The sequence below is a fragment of the Toxotes jaculatrix genome, chromosome 3 (genome assembly GCF_017976425.1).
Source record: "Toxotes jaculatrix isolate fToxJac2 chromosome 3, fToxJac2.pri, whole genome shotgun sequence".
Taxonomy (NCBI): Eukaryota; Metazoa; Chordata; class Actinopteri; family Toxotidae; genus Toxotes; species Toxotes jaculatrix.
Window position 1 is genome coordinate 29,974,847 of NC_054396.1, and position 20,001 is coordinate 29,994,847.

Here is a 20,001-nt window from a genome sequence, read left to right on the forward strand (position 1 = left end):
AACTGAGTTGTCCAACCAGTCATTCAGTAGCAGAATAATTTAGTACAAAAAGGACAGCAGTGCGACCGATCCAATGAGTCCAGAGGCCGTAGATGGTTGCCAGGCAGCAGGCCGTCTGGGGAGGTGAAACCCTCTGGTGGACTTAAGACAGATTGATTTATCAATTCAAGGCTAAACGGGAGCAGCAGAAAAGTGACAGTGACCAAAAACCTCATCCATAAGTGTCAGTCGGGTTGTGATCGGGGAGTGTGACAGGAAACGACATTTTCCACAGACGGAAAACTCCCAACAGAACCAACACGGACACGTTAAATCAGATACATGAATGAAGAAAGGTTGATTTTTTTTTTTTTTTTTAATCGTACCAGTCGGTTTTATTATGACAATGCACACTTGAAAAGCAAAAGCCTTGGCATCCTGCAAAAACCAACAGTAATTATGACAATATGAGCCACTCGCCTGAGCCTGCACTGGCCAGTCTCTGCGTGGACTGCGCCTTACATTATTATTGCAAAGGGTCACTTTCAGTTAAAACTCATCAGCAAAACATAAGGACACGAAAATAAAATTTGTGATTACATAAAATATGGGTCATTCCATCTTTGTATAGTGGGAGATACATTTTGATATGCAAACACACACACGAGAAAATAAAACGCGTGAAATATGCGACCCATGTCAAAAAAAAAAAAAAAGTGTACATAACTGAATCATAGTTGGACTTCTAGGCTAAGATTTTACAAATCACAGAAGACTAATAATTAATCATCTTTTCTTTTAATCATCAAACAATTTGAGGCTGTATCAAAAACTCTGTAAAAAAAATTAGAAGCAGATTTTCTGTGAGCTAATTATTAGAAATGCATTATTCTTTCCTCCGTCCCAATCTCTGCCTCCACCTCTGCCTCCACCTCTGTCTCCATCATCTCCTCTGTGACCTCTAAAATGTGAATATCTGTACAATCCCATGTGGGACAGTCTCCATGGCACACAATGGTTCTCCTCAGACCGGAGAGTAGAACTGCCTCATTACATACAAAAAATAATAATAATTATACCTGGGCCAAAATAAACCGCAGGGCTCTCCTTCCTGCTCAGGTAACATCTGAATGTTGCTACCATGTAACACTGATGGCAAACGGATGAACTGAAATCCACATACAACGATAAACCGTGCATCCAAATCCACATTAAACTCAAGTTACTTACGGTTTTTGTTTTGTCATGAAATCAGTAGCTCGTTGCTCCCACCTTGCTGCAGACCTGCTGACGCTGTGAGTGCAGCTGGGACCAAGGTGGGTTTTTCATCTCGTGACCTGCCGTTGACTTATGGTCGTAATATCCAAACAGGAATGAAAAAGCTCCTGCCGCTTACTTTAGGGAGGCAATCCCTTTCCTCTCGCTTTCTTCCACCACCAAAAAAATATAACACAATCTATCAGAATATCTTCCAGATATACAGTGAATTTTAAAACCAATGAAACAAACAAATTATTTATTATTCATCTCTAAATCTTTTTTTAGGCTACCTTGTTATTCTCATCTTTACTAGACATTGTGAATAAGGATAGAAACAGACAACTAGTGTTAAAAGGCAAACCGTACTGAATCTGAATAAACACACCCACTCATTCACACGCACACACACGCGCACAGACACACACCTCGGCCTCCCATCCTCTTGTGTCGTCTGCAGGGGTGATCTGAGATCCTCATGGTAGCTTTTCTCATACTCAGAGAATCTCATTCTCCTGGTTAAAAACACGAGTTGTTACCTGCAGTGGTCTGATGGCAGTTCACTGTCTTCTCGTGTTATTTAAAAGCAGGACCAAAGAAGAGTTGTTAGGCAAACGATTCAGTCCAAAAAAAAAAAAAAAAAAGAAGAATAATAATCTTGGGATAAAGATGAAAAACAAACTAAAAGCCAGTATCCAAATCAACAGATGAAAAAAAAAAAATGAAATGCTGGGAAGAGAGCACGTCTCCCGTTTGTTGCTTCTGACCGACTGGTCGACCCGAAAACCAGTGTGACGAGAATTTGTTTGTCTTAGGCCACTGCAGTAGCTGGGCTACCACTAAAACAGTAGTCCCTCCCAGCTGTTTCAACCAATCATCCCATCTGTCTACTGTAAAACCCCACCCGACTCATCGCTCCCCCTCCCAAACCAAAGTCCCTTGTAGCTGTTTTGTACTTTAGCACCTCTTGACATCTCTCCCTGTAAATGTCCAGACAGACACCAGAATGGAAACCGTTACAGCTCCTCAGGCATCCTCTCCCTCCACCCTACGAGGGGAGGGTTAAACAAATCTTAGGGCGGCACGTAGGGAGGTGGTGATCTGTAGGGAGTCATGTTCTTGGGACGGGAGCCCTTGCCTTCCATGGGAGTGGTGAAAGGAGGTGGTGGCTGGTAGGGAGGTGCGTTGGGGTCCTCATCCCGCAGAGCTGTGTACTCCCCCCGCAGTTCCTGGTTGAGGGGAGTGGTCTCTGGTGTGGCCATGTTGGGGTATTCAGGGGGTGGAAGTGGGGGCTTCTCCTCCTGGAGAATCAAGGGCATACTGGAAGATGGAGGCGGCTTAGAGTCATCAAGTTCGTCAGCAAAGATAATCGGCACACCTTTTTTGATGAAGGTGGCCTGGTCTTCAATGGTCAGCTTGCCCTTTCGTTTCTTCCTGTAGCAGATCATTGCAATGATACCTGCTATTAACAAGATTGCTGCCACCACCACAGCAGGGATGACAGTATGGAGGTAGACGTCATCTGTGCTCTGCCGGCCTGTTCCCAGAGCGGGAGTGACTGCTGGAGGTTCTGGTAAATCGATCTCTCCTGGTGGGATGAAGGAATATGTTCTGCAGCTTGCCCTTCCCTTGACCATGACGTCCAGTGGTCTAAATTCGGGCTCCATGGAGTACCTGAAGGTCTGCGAGGGCCTCCCATCAGCATTGGCGAGCATCCTGCTCATGACTGTGAGCTGCTCTTTTGGACACGGGTGCTGCGGGAGGCTGGTGTTCGTCCACTCCACCACAATGGACCCTTTACTGATATTCCGGAGACTCACTCTGCTGCTGTTGCGGTCGCCCAGGGCGTATGCCAGCTTCTTGACCAGACTGATTTTCTTGTGAATGTCATTGGTTACTGAACGTGGCTCGCCTTCGAATCGGGCTGTGAAGATCACAGGGGTCTTGTCATTGACGGGCCAGCGGTTCACACGGACCTCAAAAGCATCAATTGCACTCAGGCCGCCTTTGTCAGTTGCCTGCATGAAATATTCGTGTTTCCCCACATGCTGGGCATCAGGCAGGCCATAGAGAAGCTGGTTGGTGGTGTTGAACTGGATCCAAGAGCCCTCACCGACCACTTCATTGTGGTTCTGTCTCAGGGTGAGACGCAGCTTGTCTGTTGTCCCGTCCTCTTTATCAAAGAACGTGTCAGATGGGATCTTAACTTCGAAATAGGTGCCCACCAGTGCATTGACCTGGTCGATGGGGTTACGCAAGTCAGGCTTCTCGTTGAAGGGATCCGGGATGACGCCAGGTAATGGGGTGGCACGTGTGGACGGCTTTGCTGTGGTCTTTGGCTCTCTGGGCACTGGTGTGGATTTAGGCCTCCTAGGTTTTTTGGTGGGTTTTCTGGTAGGTATGGATGGTGTGGCAGTGGCTTCCACGTAAGTAGGTCTGCTCATGGTTGCCTGGATGGGAATGGTGCTGGTGGTCTCCATCACCCTTGTTGGTTGAGGAGGCCCCAAGGTTGGAGTGTGGGCAATAGGATCACGGACTCTGATTGTAGGCTTTCCTGGAAGGGGGACGGGGCCTCTTACAGGGGGAGCGGAGCTTTCAGTTGGTGCAGCGATAGAGGGAGAGGACAGGGTTGGGACAATCCTCACTGGAGGCTCCACTACAGTTGTTGGAGGAAGCACTGCCAGCACAGGAGTTGGAGTGTTGTTTAATTGGCGCCTCACTCGCTTAGGGACATGGGGTTTTTTGTTGGCGATGTGCCACCCCACCACAGGGTAGCCCAGCTTGGCTGACATTGTGCCCTCCTTCGCAGGACCCTGAACACTGTTGATGTTTGGGACTGTGCTCTGGTCCAGCGAGCAGCCGAGCTTCCAGGACAACAGAGCGCCATTTTCCACCACCTACAGAGACACAGAGAATCGTTAACTGAATTAACCACCAAGTGATATGAAATATTTATCAATTCACTGACGTGCAAGTATTTATTTATCCACAAAACTATATGTGCATGCTCTTATTAGCACTCACTCTCAGTATCATTCACTCACCTTTTTGGCATTTCCCGGCCCAGCCATGAATGCAGACATGTCAAACAGTCTGTTGTTGACCACGGGGAGTATCTTCATGTGCTGGAGCCCCACCCCAGAGAAACTCCTCATACTATCCAGGAGCTCCACCCTCTGTTCCGAGCTCATCTTGGTTAAATCGGCGTCCAGGATCACTGTCAGCACCGTCACCGGTTCCTCGTTGCCGCACATGAACGGCTGGACGTCGTCTTCAGTGGAAGCTTGGTTGGATGCCAGCTGGGCTGAATCTGCATCCAAATGGTCTTCAGGGTGGACCTCAATGGAAAACACCTCAGAAGAAGAGGATTTTGTGTGGTTGGAGATGGACACTGAGATGTAATGGACACCTTTGTCCTCCTCCAAAGGGAGACCCTGAAGGACTCTGCTGCTGGCATCCCAGTGCAGCCAGGCCGGGAGGGAATCCTTCCCCATCTCAGTGATCTGAACAGAAAAGACACATACATATTTATATTTAATGGGACATAATAATAATTAATATTAATATTTGACTGTAAACAAAATACGAAACATCCCGAAGGAAAAACATTATAGAAAAATGTCAAACGTTGATCTGCAGCTGGTTTAAAGAGAAAATAAGTGAATGAAGAAAACGGAGAGACGGCAGCGTGGACTGTCAGAAGCATGTTTGCTAACTGTTGACTGTTAAAATGGTTATGCTTTGCTTATGAACGGTTATGTACACACATGCTAAACTAATACTACACAACTGATGTGTCATTGATGCATATTTTATGTGCTTTCTTGCAACATTTTTGACGGGAATAGAAGACAGATAAAGGAATGAAGAGCTAAAAAACGTGATCAGGATTTACTGCTGTGGCCACGCAACACGGTATGCACTGGTGTGTCTGTGTCAGCCCTACGTCTTACACACAAACACACACGAAGACACACACAAAATCAGTGCTCTGAATTGTTATTTAAACCCCACTAAAATTAAAATAACTCGGCCAATTATACGTCTGGGGACGTCCCCGTGACAGGGGACTGATGGAGAGAAATGGATCACAGGGGAGTGACAATGTCTCCACACACATAAATCCAAAAACAAGAACAAATGCATCCTGTGCTCCACAGCCCCAACAAGTTAATTCTGCGGCTAATAAATCCTGGTTGATAAATTATGTAGAGGCAGAGCTCCCCAGACACATCATTAATGCTCTAACCAGCACACAGGCAGCGCCGGGGGAGAACGCACACACACATAAACACACACAGACAAGTGCACACACCCAGACACACACACACTGTCAAGCACACACCAAGAAATGGACACACACATGCAAGGCCATAGACTGACACACAAGGCTGCACATAGAAAGCTGCATGCGCATTTTCCCTCAGATGTTAAGTACATGTGGTCACCTAGACAAAGACACACACACACACACACACACACACACACACACACACACACACACACACACGCCCACCTTGCCAGGAGCTGGGCTTTTAACAATTATTCCCTTGTGGACAGCAGTTCCTTTAAAAACCCTCCCCCCTGGACAAACGTCCACACCCCTGGACAAACGTCCACACCTCCTCAGGCCTCTTCCCTTTTTTCTTAGAAATACTTGGATCTCCTCCTTTTTCCAGAAGCAGAGGAAACAGCAGAGGAGCATAGTGGAAATAATGATTTCATTTTTTATTTATTTGATACTCATTTTTTCTGCCTTTTCTTTAGCCCAGTTCCTTTCCCTTTGTTTTTTACTCAGTTCCCTTTCTGCTCTCCTTGTTCCCTTCCCTCTCTTTCTTTTTCTTTTCTTTCTTTCTTTCTTTCTCTTTGACACCTAGCTCCTCCTCCTCCTCTGTGTCCCTGCTTTTCTCTTTCCTGCTGCTGTTATTTCAAAATGCCATTATCAAAATGTGACAGTCCTTTTCAGTGGTAGATAAAAGCTCATTTCTGGGGCGGTGATGTGGGAAGATGTCATGATTCTTGTCCAAGATTAAAAATATGGCTTGAAAATTAGCCTGAAACTGAAGGAAACACACAATTCATTTACTGGAAAACACGCAGGACTGTTACAACCACAACATCAGTCTCTCTTCTTCAACAGTCCACTGCTGGGAACAGAAACCCCCACAATCAGCCCTGTTGGGGCAGATTGTGGGGGTTTTTGACTGTAAAGAAAAACAAAACAAAAATGCTTGTCTTCTAACGTAGGCCCCTCCAGCAACGTACGATTTCATTTGTCACAGTCTTCCACAGCCTCAGAGCTTCAAAGTGAGTGTCTCTTCACATGGCATTGCAAATTAAATCACAAAGAGACAATGAAGGACAAGTGAGTTGCAAGGCATTAATCTCATCATAACTGTCATAATTGCTCTGTAAATTACTCAATTGCATCCTGGATCGCTTTCTCATCTGCTGCCAGTTCAATGTAGGAAAAAAAACATTTCTCACATCACAAGCTTTTAACAGAAAATGCTGCAGATATATGAAACGACAACGTGGTTCATATCGGGCGACTTCTGAGTAACATGGGAAGGACAAACATAAGCTGCACCTTGAAATCCTGCTTGGACATATGTGCAGAAGCAGTGAACAGCCGCTGCTCACACTGAGCGTCCAGCTGCGATGGGTCAGTGTCTCCCTGCCATCACAGATTCTATACGCTCGCCAAAGCTGCCGACCAAAGGCAATGTTCTCTGAGTCAATGTTAACAAACAGAAACACAATAGTGCCTTTTAAACTCCTGCATGAACCCAGCAGAGAGCTTGTCTCCTGCCTCCTTAAAAGAACATGAAAAATACATCAAATCCCCCAAAATGTCAAGAAAAATATTTCATATCTTTTCCTGGCACAAGGCTTCAGTGCAACAGAGCTTGATGTTTTGGCCCTAAAGGTTATCGTGTGCTCTCGCAGACTCCTCTAGCCTCCCGTTCCTTCCCATACAACACATACCACTGGCAAGGTTACCGCCTAAGCCCTCCGAGAACAGCCAGGGAAAACCTGCAGTTTGGAAGATTTATTCAGAGAAGCACAGAGAGCCAGGCAGCGAGAAGGAAGGAGCCTGAACTACTTTCTGGGAAGCTATTAACGTGGATCCAAGGGCAACTTAGGGCAAAGACGCAACATATAGCAGCAACAATCAAAGTAAATTTACCAGGGTCTTGGCCGAGCAGTATGATGTTCTTTCAAAGCACCATTTAAATGACTTGTTTGAGGACTGTGAGAGGGAAATGATGGGTTATTCCCCTAAAAAGACTCAAACTCTGACCAGCTCTTAGCAATGTGACTCTTGAGGAGCAACACAATTACTTTAAGTAGCATGTACAATGTTAATGTTGATGGCACTAAAAGCCCAAGCCGCTAAGAGATAAGAGCCTCATGGACGATTCAAAGAATGAATCGCTGACATGTATAAAGAGGTCTAAGCATGACTGTCACCCACAGGGTGAGTGCAGCAGCAAACCACATCCATTTTGCCCCTCCAACCCCCCGACTTAAAAGACTGTTAATTAAAATGAAATAAACGATAATCTCGTCAAAGTTAGGACGTGTTTGATCATATTTTTTCTTACTGACGCATTCGCACGTCAGCCATAAAGCCACCGTGACTATCAGCGCTATTAGCTTCTGTGGTGCAACAAACCCGGGTGAAAACGTATTTGAAGTCTATGTGAGCGACAGGCATGAAACACTGCGAGACGTTATCACATATCACTGGCATCATCCTCACTTCACTCCCTCTGCCTGCTCAGCTGTTTAGTTTAGAGTTACAGTCCTGAGAGTAGCTGCTTTCTGCAGGAAGACAGGATTAAGAGCCCGGACAAAAAACTCAGAGACGGACTGCAGAGCAGCCTCGGTGCTGATGGTACAGATGGTGAGTTCAGAGTCAAAGACACATCTATGGAGCTGAGGTGTGTGAGGCTGCAGGTTTAACGTGATGATCCCTGATTAAGAAATCTCTTCATTTCTTTCTGTTGGTTTGGTGCAACAAATGTCTCGTTATGAATAAAATATTCACGACAGAATGTAACGAGGCACATTTATTCACGTACTGGACGACTAGATAAACTACCCAGAAGTCAATGCAGCTACAAAGCACAGGAATGCATCTGTAATTATTACCCAGTATTATAATTATATGATACTAGAACACGGACAGGATTCCCTCCGCTACATAATGAGAACTTTAACTCTGGATATTTTAAGTACATTTTGAATTTTAAGCCGATCCAGACTTTTGTTTAGACGAAGAAGACACTGAGTTGGACGTTCGTCTTTACCTCCAGAACCAATTTGCCTCAAACGCCTCCTCCAACTCTGCTGCTATATATAGTTTCGGATCTCTGCCAGAACCTTAGAAACTATATATCGTTACCGTCGAGTGGAGAAATACTGTACTCTACAGTCTCTCAGTCTCCTCGGATCTGCTGCCTTTCCACCCAGCTCTATTTACGTCTCACGCACTCGTGACCTGATAACACAGAACATATCTACAGTGCTGCCTTTATCAAAGGCAAGATTCATCCCCACAAACACACACCTTTATTATCCCAAGAGACGCAGAATCACAGAGCTCCTTCCAGGAGAGAAAGCTGGAAGAGTCAGAGACGGAGACACAGAGAGTGAGAGACAGTAAAACGACTGGGGTATTGACAGAGAAGCAGAGGCAGACGTAGGGATGGAGAGAATGAAAGAGGGAGGTCAAGCAAGAAGAATGAGAGATGAGACAATGAGACAAAGATCTCCTAAACACAGAGATATTACGAGGAGGCGTCAAGTCTCTCAGTCTTCGGGGAAAGAAAGCAGCTCATTGTTGCAGCAAGAGGAGAAGATGGAGAAAGGAGGCCATTGTTACCGGGGACTCGGCTGACAGCTCCACTGATAAGCCTCATATTTTGGAGGAGGCGAGGGAGGAGGAAGAGGAGGACAAGGAGGAAGAGGAGGTGAGGCACCGCTCTAATATGACTCGGATGAAATGAAACTTGGTGAGGGACTGGGAGGAAGGAAGACGGGGGGGCATGAAGGGAACAGGGAGGCATGGAGGTAAGGAAGAGGAAGGGAGGATAGACAGAAGCAGGGGAAGACGGAGGGAATGATGGACAAGAAGGAAAGGTGAAAAGAGAATGATGGAGGAAAAAGCAGAGGAAATGAGAGAGGATGTGAAGAGGGAGGTGAGAAGTGGAGCGAGACCGAGAGAAAGTCAACGCAGGGTGAGTGAGAAAGTGAGAGAGAAGCGAGAAACAATCCTATGGGGGAGGGAGAGATGGAGAGAGGGAGAGAGGGAGAGAGACAGAGAGGGCGTGGAGGAAAATGCTGGCATAGTGAAGTGTTTCCAGTGGAAAATGTGAGGCGAAGAGGGAGGGATGGAGGGATGGATGGATGGATGGGTGGATGCAGGAGCTATAGAACCACAGGACGGGGTGGGGGCAGATGTTTTTGAGGGGGAATTCATCGTACAGCCCATTTTCAACCATTACAGATTCACTGGTGTCCAAGGTCCAGAGCAGGGACAGCAGGAAACGGGACGGGACGAGTGAGGCCGAGCCCTGTAGCCTTGAGACGTCAGCCGTGTCCGATTCACGTATGTTCACATTAACTCTGGAAGTTTGGTTCAGTCCAACACTCAAACAGCACAGAACAAAACGAGAAGCTTCATCACACCTTCACTGCTGCTTCAGCTCAGGACAGGGCAGGTGCACGGAGTCCAAACGTCGACACAAACCTGCACAGTGACAAACTACTCCACAGGTGAGTGAAGAACACGCGTCACGCAGTAATTACATGTTATCTACACTGAAAAGAGAAAAGTCATTATGACCTAATGGATCTCTGAAGATCAAACCTGTAACACATGTCCAGCACTCTGCACATGCAACTGACACGCAGCTGAACAACACACCCTTTCTGTTAACAGTTCCCACCGTGGGACTGTGCACCGTCACAGATCCACAGGAATCGGCTGCAGGCGGAAACGTTTTGGGTCCACTCAGAAAAAGTCACTCACATGTTTGTGACGGCTGAAAACTACAGGAGAGAACTGAGGTGTAAAAAAAAAAAAACCACTCCTGGTTCCCAAAGAAACTCTCATGTAAGTGTGCGTGTGCATTAACTAACACACACACACACACTCAGAACCACAAATACACCCCCACAGTACTGTCATTAAAGTATAATGATAGAGGGTCCTAACACACGCACACACACACACACACACACACACACCCTGTGGTAAACCTCTTTGCCAAGATCTGCAGCAGAACTCATAAAGCTCTCCCCCTTTCTTTTTCTATCTCTCTCTCTCTCTCTCTCTCTCTTGCAGTACAACAATGAACAGATACTCAGGAGCAAACAGGAGTCGGCCATTGTTTGATTCCAGCTGCGTGGGTGAGACAGATGTATGTATGTGTGTGTGTGTGTGTGTGTCAGCTGCTCACACTGACCGTGTAAGAGCATCAGAAAAATACTGTGCGACTGTGTGAAGGCAAAAGACGGGGGCGGCTGCACGTGTGTGAGAAGAAGACAACAACTGTGGAAGAGTGTGTGTTTTTTCTGTTAGGACAAGGACAACAGGAAGACAGGTGAGGAGACGAGCAGACCGCCCGCTGCCTGTGCATCAGACGCTCCGAGGACCAGTCCTGGCTTCACACTACCTCACTGCCTACTGTGCTACGCTGGACACCGGGAGGAAGGAAAATAAAGCCAAGTGTAAACAACGTCCCGGGGACACAGATGTTGTGTGTGAGCGTGTAAAAGACAGAGACAGAGTGTGAAAAGGAGAGAGAGGGAGAGAGAGAGGGAGGTACAGCAGAGAGGAGGAAGTGAGTGGGAAGGGCATAAAGATACAGGAAGAGTAAGACGAACACACACAGGCAGAAACACACTGTATGAACTGTTTTTACATTTGTGTATGTATGTTTGTATAGCTGAGTGTGTGTGTGTGATCTCTGTCTCAGGATGTGGCTCATTTTCTGCAGAGTCTCAGCTTCAGCTCTGAGTAATGCTGCAGCACACACACACACGCACACACACACACGCACGCACGCACGCACGCACGCACACAAACACACACACACACACACACACACACAAACACACACACACACACACACATGCACGCACGCACGCACGCACGCACGCACACGCACGCACGCACGCACGCACGCACACAAACACACACACACACACACACGCACACACACACACGCACGCATGCACACACGCACGCACGCACGCACGCACACAAACACACACACACACACACACACACACACAAACACACACACACACACACACACACACACAAACACACACACACACACAAACACACACAGGTTTGTCTTTGCCCACACAAACACTATTTCACGTCCTAAGAATAAAGGCTGCTGCATCTGTTGCAGTAAACAAGGACAAACCCAGTTTGCTGAACTCGTCCTCTGAAGTGACAGAAACACACACGTTCCACTTTAAATTCTCTCTCTGCTGCTTTCACTCTTTTTCTGTGATTCTTCATTTCGCTTTATGATTCAGCGAATTGTCTCTTTCTTTGCAAATCTCTGCGAAGTGATTGCTCACGCTGGTCGCTGCAAAGATTCTTTTCATTTTCACTTAATCCTCAGATTTTACTTTCTGGATGAATTGCTTGTGTTGGTGAAAAATAAAAAATAGTCTCAGATGAGAGCTGATTTTTTTTGTTTGATGTGTGTGAGACGTCCGCGGTGACGTCCTCAGGTTACAGGACTTACTGTCACACAAATCCTCAGAATGAGAAGCTGAAACTACTGATGTCAAACGATCCCTCATCAACACGGTGTCCTGATGTTGATTAATCAGCTGATAAAGTTTCAGCTGAATTCAGAATGAACACAGAATCAATAAGCGTCACTGTCCCTTTACGTTTTACTGTAACCGCAGAGTAAATCGACACACACACACACACACACACACACACACACACACACACACACACACACACACACACACACGGTGACAGGACCTCACAGAAGCTGAAGAAGAGAAACTACACTCAGTGTTAAATGTGGTGTAGGTCTGTGTGTAGCATGTTGTGCGACGCAGGAAGAGAAGAGTGATGCTCAGTAAAGGAGGAGCTGCGGGCCACATCACAACGCTGTTAAATCCACTGTGACACAGCTACAATGGAGGGAAATTCCACAATTAAGCACATGTCATCCAAAGTTAAGTTCCCATCATTTCTCCTGACCTGCGAATAAAAAGACCTTATCTACAATTGGACTTCGTCCTGCTCACATTAAGATGTTTGACAGACTCACTTTCCCTCCAGCTGTCTTCATGGCTGCCACCCGACAGGCCGAGCGCATCCTTAAAGAACGGTTTCTCCTCCTGACGATCGGCTCGGCCGGGCCCTCGCTTGTCCCTAGGTCAGCAATTATCCCCTTTTTCTTTGATGCCGTGTGAATAAAACATTAGCTATCTTTATCCGGCTAACGAGCTACAGTGCCGACACAAACCATTAAATCTTAAACACATTGCTCAGGGATAATGAGAGACGTGATATATCAGGGCCGGTTTTTTGAAGTGGTGGAGATGCAGTGAGCGCTGCGGCCTGAAGAGGAGATGGAGGCCGGTCACTCCAAGCAAAATCAATACAGTGTGAGATGAGAGGAAAAACACGGAGCGCTTTGTTCCAAACCCAGATCTCTGGCTTTTCAACACACTGCTGCTACTGCAGGAAACTCAGCTGTGCAGTTACACTCAGTCATCAGCTTGTTATTCTGGCCTGTGTGTTATGACCTTTACAGGGAATGTGCAGTTGGTGAAAAGCCTTAAAAAGCCTGAATTCAGTTCCTAAAAATAAAACAAATGAGTGAAGGCGGCAGAAACTTTGCAGTGATGATCAACAACTTGCTCGGAGAAGAAGTGCCTTGATAGGCTGATCTATAATCACAGAGTCCAGCATCTAAATATAATCTGCTACCGTAACCTTAACACACCAAATATGGCCGGCCTCTCTCAGCCTGGAAAACCAATGAACGCAGCCCGTGCTGCAAATCTGCTTCCTCTTTGGGTGACGACCAAGCATGCTGGAGGATACTGGCTGGTCCACAACCTGTGGTTGCTAGGCTACAGAAGGACACACCACAACAACACGAGGAGACTCTGTACAACGATCAGCAGAAACAAAAACTCTCCACGTTTACTCTTTTTTTTTTGGAAACTAAAACCAACACATTAGCTCCTGCTTTCTCTCTGACTCTGGCGGAGGTTACAGAGTCAAACAGTGGCTGCTTGGCTGTAATTATTTGTGCTAAAGGTCAAATGGAAATTACAGCCTGAAATCCAACACTGACATGAAGGCATGTGTGTGACTGCAGTCGCCTCCTGCTCCGGACAGAAGGGAACACACAACCCTCAGCTGAGAGCAAGAAACACCAAATTCTGAATGAATCTGTGGGAGCGTATAATTTGGAACATATGAATCAAAAAGCTTCGCCTGCTGTATGTTTAATTACATAGCAACATGGCCACCTCCAATCTGGTGCCAGTAAACCGATCGCAGCGTGCTAGCTTACAGCGAGGGTGACTCATATGTTCTGGGGTGTGTGTGTGTGTGTGTGTGTGTGTGTGTGTGTGTTTTTATCTTGGGGCTGCCTCCTCCCTCCTGCTCTCTTAATACCACTTTTCCACTGCTGCCCTGCCAGCTAACAGCTACAGAGCTGCAGGAGTCTCTGCTCAGAGATTTTAACGGCAGCAGCATTGTTGTCACTCTTTGTCCTCTTCCTCTCTGCTGTCCTGCTTTACAGGGAGACAGCCTTGAGAATCAAGAAGTTTCTTTTGCAAACTAAACTGAAGAGAAATGAATAAATGGAAAGAGAGAAGAGTCAGAGTGACGGCTGTGGTTTGAAAACACATCAAAAACAGAAAATGTGGAGTGAGTTTGGAGAAAAGTAGAGAGAAGACAAAGAAGGAAAAATCACTGTTGCTCATGTTGCAGGAAAAACGCTTGTGCTGCTGATGTGGAGGAGAGAGGAAGAAAAGAAAGAGGTTCCTTCAGTTAGAGGCAGAGAACAGAGGAACAGAGAACCACAGAAAGACGGGAGGGGGAGGAGAAAATGAACTGAGAGGAGAGGACGCAGTGGGGAGGACAAGGGAAAGTTTTCCCACCAAAATGCCCCGGGGAGGGGGGGGGGCGGTGGGTTGGGGGGGGCCTTTTACAACAGCAACAGCTACTGTCTCTGTTCATCAAGAGGAGAGTGATCCAGACAGTGAGTCAATGGGCTCTGACACACACACACACACACACACACACACACACACACACAGAGTGTACTTTTTCCCTGAGACCTACAGTACAAAAGAATTTTCACCTCACGCCTCTTATTTATTATTTATTCATTCATCTCTACACTGGGGGGGGGGGGGGGGGGGGGGGGGGGGAGGGGGTCCAATGCTCGCCTGCCAGCCAGCCTATCAGCCAATCAGCTAATTATGCTGGTAACTGTGGTAATGAGGCGATGGAGAGTACTCATCTGTTGGCCAGGAACCCTGTTCTCTGTGGATCCCAGCAGCACCTGCATACAGATGCTGCAGCCGCACAGGTCCTGCCTCTTCAGCAGAGTGAATTATCACCGTGCTGCTGCCCCCCACGCACGACTCGGCTAGAAAAATCCAAAACGGTCTCGTCTGCAGCTGATGGGAGAATTTTATTCATTACAAGACCAAAAAGTTTGAAATCCTCCACTTTACAAGTATTCAGGTGAGGTTACGCGGCCACAGGTGTTCTCAGGAGAAGGAAATGTTCCAGAAATCAAATCAGAAAATGTGTCTGGATCAAAGAGAATACCAAACATCATCTACAAACACAACAGCTTAATGCTTTAACACAACGTGACCGACACCACTAAGACACAGACGTTATACTGCAGAGGATCTTCACTCCACAGAACCTGGACGTCTCCAGGTTCCATCGTGTGTTTCCACTGAACACTGGTCTGATCTCACTACTCTGTGTTCCCAGTTTAAAAACTCAGATCGTCAGAGCTCATATACAATGTGATGAGTTCTGGTGTCAGTGTGAGATGATATTATTTTGAGGAACACAAACTTTATTTTTTGTGTCTTTGTTGATGAAGCTGCCAAAAGAAAACAATCGAAAATCTGGAAAATTCTGATTTAAACTGTTGATTATTGGATGGAAGAATGAGCAGTGTGTGGAAAGCCTAACCCTAACCCACATTACACTGCTGTGAAATGAACCTTAAAGCAAAGCAGAGGGTAAAAAGTCACGTGTGTATCACAGATGCTTCTGTGTGTAACTGATAAGAGCTTCTGAGATTCTGCTCTGTATTTTCAGGTTTGTTTAATCGCACCGCGACCTCTCTGAAACCACCTCCTCCTCTGAGGCCGACGTCCCGCCCTCCCAGCTGAGAACCCTCGGCTCTACGCGCCGTGAATGGATGAACGGCGGTGTGTTCACTGACGGGCCCCCGTGCTGCTCTGTGAAAGGTGAACGGGCAGGCGGGCTGTCACGGAGCTGGAGACCTCTCAAATTCTGGCAGATTTTCATAAGAAAAGGCCATTAGTATGAGTGCAATGCCAAGCACAGAAATTGATTTGGCCTTTCGCTCCACAACCTTGAGCACCGACCTTCGAAATACCTGAGGGGGGACTCATGTCTGAAGACGGGAGGGGGGGGGGGGGTGTAATGGAGGACAGAGCAGCAGTGGAGAGGAAGGGGAAGGAGGGCTGAAGTTAGAAATGGAGGGGGAAGCAAACGTTATTGCAGGTATTTGGCTGGAGGAGGAAGGAGGAAGGTGTTTGAACAGGATGTGAGGACACATTGTCAAGATCTGATCTGTGACCTTTTATTTACAGGGCAGCAGATTGTCAGTGAAGCCGGCCTCGCTGCTTCTAAGGTCACCACCTTTGTTCTCTCTTCAAGCCTCCCTTCATCTCTCTGCCTCCTTTTCTGCATCTCTCTCTCAAACCCGCCTCCATGTCCTCTGTCTCCCCTCCTCTCTCTTCATTGTTCCTTCCCATCCTTTTGGCTTCTTTGCCCACACTGTCAACTCCTATTGGCTGTGATAGGAGGCCCCGCAGCTTACAGTGTGACAGCTTTCATCTGTGGGACAAATGGAGAAGGGGGAGGAGAGGCAGAGGACGAGGTGGAAATAGTGATGGAAAGGGAGATGGGAAGATGAGTAGCAGGATTAAAAATAAAGAGGGGGAAGAAGAAGAGGTGTGAAGCATGACTGCAGGGAGGCAGGAGGAAGAGGAGCAGGTGAGGACAGATCAGGAGGAAAAGAGTGAAGATCGCAGAGAGGAAAGGAAAGTGACCGCGAAACGAGGAGATGTGATGACAAGGGAAGACAGGAGAGGAGAGGTGTGAGGAGAGAAAAGGGGAGGAGATCACAGAAAGTAGAAAAGAAGAAGAAAGGAGAACTAAAGCAGAGCCCAGAGAACGGATTCACACAATAACGGTTACACATCCACATTTTATCTCAGTCTCCACAAGCTTAGATAAGCCAGGCCACCGACCCAATGGCTTTCATATCAGCTGTCACATGAACTACACATCATATCATATCCCGTTAAATTCCCAGACAGAGCACACACGGTGTGCGCTGTGTGCCAGCAGACCACATCAAGTCAGCCCCGATCGGCTAGAACTCTGCAGCCTCGTTCAGTCTTCGGTAAACTGCATGAAAACATGGAGATTAATGAAAAACTGAAGAACGGTTCCACCGAAAAACAGGAGCTCGACCCTTTGGAACGAGAGCTGAGTCTTTCCACATCTCTGATCATTTCAAAACACACAGTTTCAGACAGAGATAAACTTCTCTATGGTCTGTGTGTAAATGAGCTGCACAGGGAATCACCGGCTCCCGCGGCCTCAACGGAGCAAGACAGCTCCTGTCTGACCACTCGCACCCGGGACATGGTGTCTTCCACCTCCTGCCCTCTGTCCGGAGGGACAGGAACACAAGGAGCTGAACGAACCGGCTGAGGAACAGCTTGTACCTGCGGGCGATCCTGAACCACAGAATATCCAAACTACAGAGCAACACAGAGCCAACGCTTCTTCAAACACAGCAACTTATTCTTTATTATTCTTTAGTCGATTATTTGACTATTTTTATATTTTGTTCCACCGGTCTCGTTGTGCAGTCTAAGTGTACAATGACAATAAAGACGATTCTATTCTATTCTATTCTATTCCTGCACTTTAAACTGTGAGAGTATTTTCATGCTGCTCAGGTGATTGATATGATCTGATGTGATTTGACAGGTGAGAGTGATGACTGGATAGAGGGATGAGACGGAGAGAGGAAGGTGAAGGACAAGAGGTGTGCGCAAAATTAAAGGTTTAGCCTGGAAGGAGGTATGGATGGGAGGATGACGGGAGGATGGAAGCTGAAAGAAATAATGTCGGGTGTGAAAGTGGAAGTGAAACAGAGGATGAATAGGTGGGATGAGGAGACGGCAGACGCAAGGAAAGAGGAGAGAGGGAGGAGAATGACAGGCAGTGGCAGAGTGGCCATTGTGGAAAGGAGCTTTGAAGCTGTGCTGCCCCCGGGGGCAGGTGACTGAGCCCGTTATCCCGACCATCTTTAACCATTTTTAAAAATTATACTTAACATAGTTTTATCAGCTTAACGCCTCAAGACTGTTCCTAATTTTATGAAAATGTCCACTTTTCTACAAGTTGGTTTGAGTTTTTAAGTAACGTGGAAAACCTGTGACGCTGGAACTCACCTTGACAATATCACCCAGGTAAACATCCTCCATCTTGTTTGGCACCTTCATTTGGAAGATTCGACCCACCACCGCTGAGGAGTCTGGGAAGGCTGTGGGCACTGCCACGTTCTGACGGGTTGCTGCCGTCTCGCTGGTTTCTATGGCAACAGCCTCCATCGCTCGGACACCTTCCGTCACCTCCTGGAAGCCCCCAAGCAGCGAGGAGTGCATGGAGGCCTCCAGCTCGCTTCTCCCACCCACCCTCTCACTCTGTCCACCTGCTTCCATTAACACCATCTCGCCCAGCACGTCGATCTCCACCTCCGCGCTGACTGGATGGAGCCAGCCCGCCACGGCCAGAAGCAAGCCCAGCAGCAAGGCTCTAGTCCTGGGTAGTCTCACGTCGAGGCCCCCGCTCACCCCGACGCATCCCAAACTTGGTTTATTGTGCATTCTTTGCCTTTTGTCGGTCTGTCACTGATGCAGAAAAAAAATATGTCCAAGTAGGAGGGGAGGACTTAGGGGGGAGCATGCACCCCCAACAGATACAGCAAATCCTTCCTTTCAAATCTCCCTCCCTCCCTCTCCTTCTCCACCCACTCTTCTGCCCAAAAGCTCTCCTTCTGTCCTGGCGCCGGGCAAGAATCTTCCCTCCGTCTTCTGTTCCTCCTCCTTTGTCCTCTGTCCCCCCTCCCTTGGCTTTGTTCGGCCTCTTCCCCTTGGTCTTTTGTGCTCGCCCCTCAGAGGTTCAGTCCCATTGCACCAAGCACCTCTGAGATCTGTGAGGAGACAGAGGGAGAAAGACAGAAGGCATGGTTAGAGGAGCACGGGAACCATCCAGCTTCTCACTGCTGGATCCTCAGTCTCGTCTCTCACACACACACCCACACACCCACACACACACACACACACACACACACACACACACGCACACACACACACACACACCTCAACTCAAAGCGTCTCACACTGAATCACAAGTCAATCCTCTTGATAAGTTCAGCCCCGTAAACTGATTCGTGCCTCACAAATCTCATTGTCGATAGAAATCCATCATGGGGGAGTGGGGGGGGGGGGGGTAATATTATCAATGCTGTGGAGTAATCTGATTAGTTCTTACAACAATTCTGGCTCTCTCTCACTTTCACCCTCTCTCTCCCATCAGACCAGAGAGAGGGAAAAGACAGAGAGTGAAAGAGAAGAGATGGAGAGAGAGAATGAGATGGATGGATGGATGGATGGAGGGGGGAGAGTGAAGGTGATATACGGTGGGACCTTGGATTATCCAACAATGCCCAACCAGTCAAAGCTTTCTTGGAACCGCTAATGAATGCATGCCTTCACTATTGTGAGAGGGGTCAAACTCAGTGTGTGTGTGTGTGTGTGTAGGTGTGAGTGGGGGGAGGGTGAAGATAGAGAGAGAGAGAGAGAGAGGGAGAGAGAGAGAGAGAGAGAGAGAGAGAGGGAGAGAGAGAGAGAGAGAGAGAGAGAGAGAGAAAGGGAGAGAGAGAGAGCATGTGCTGATGTGCAGGGTACCTTGTGTGTTTGTGTCCATTGTGAGTGTTGAGGGCTGAACTCAGGGGTTTGTTATTCATTCAGCTCTTTCATGGAGGAAAGGAAAGGATCCCCTCCTGTGCAAGTGTGTGTGTGTGTGTGTGTGTGTGTGTGTGTGTGTGTGTCACAACACAAATGATTTCCCCTGAGGGCTTTCGTTACAGAGAGCGAGAGACACAGAAAGAGAAAGGGGGGAGACCCCCACTGTGACTCCATTTTGCCCCGTAGCAGACGCCCGCTGGAGAAGGTGAAACCATCGCAGGAATTCCCCGGCTACGACAACACACGGCCTCCCAGGAAGCTTTTGACCAACTTCTCTTTGCTCCCTCGCCCTTTCTGCGCTTCACCTTTGGACCAAACTTTGTTTTTAATCACGATCACCGCTGGGCGGTTTCCCTGCTGCTAAAGCTTTTATCCAAAGTCAACTTCAGAGCAAAATAATCTTCTTTCCTTTCTCTACAA

The 20,001-nt window shown here is 47.4% G+C and overlaps 1 protein-coding gene across 1 annotated transcript in view; it reads right to left on the reverse strand.

Moving 5' to 3' along the window:
* Window positions 1–318: 318 nt before the first annotated feature.
* Window positions 319–20,001, reverse strand: part of dag1 (dystroglycan 1) — a 42,580-nt gene continuing 22,897 nt past the window's right edge. The window contains exons 2-4 of the mRNA XM_041033865.1: window positions 18,004–18,764; window positions 4,281–4,739; window positions 319–4,133 (exon numbers count right to left, since the gene is read on the reverse strand). Coding sequence (XP_040889799.1) covers window positions 2,310–4,133; window positions 4,281–4,739; window positions 18,004–18,438 — 2,718 coding nt within the window. The 5' untranslated portion in view covers window positions 18,439–18,764 and the 3' untranslated portion in view covers window positions 319–2,309. The remainder of the gene's footprint in view (window positions 4,134–4,280; window positions 4,740–18,003; window positions 18,765–20,001) is intronic.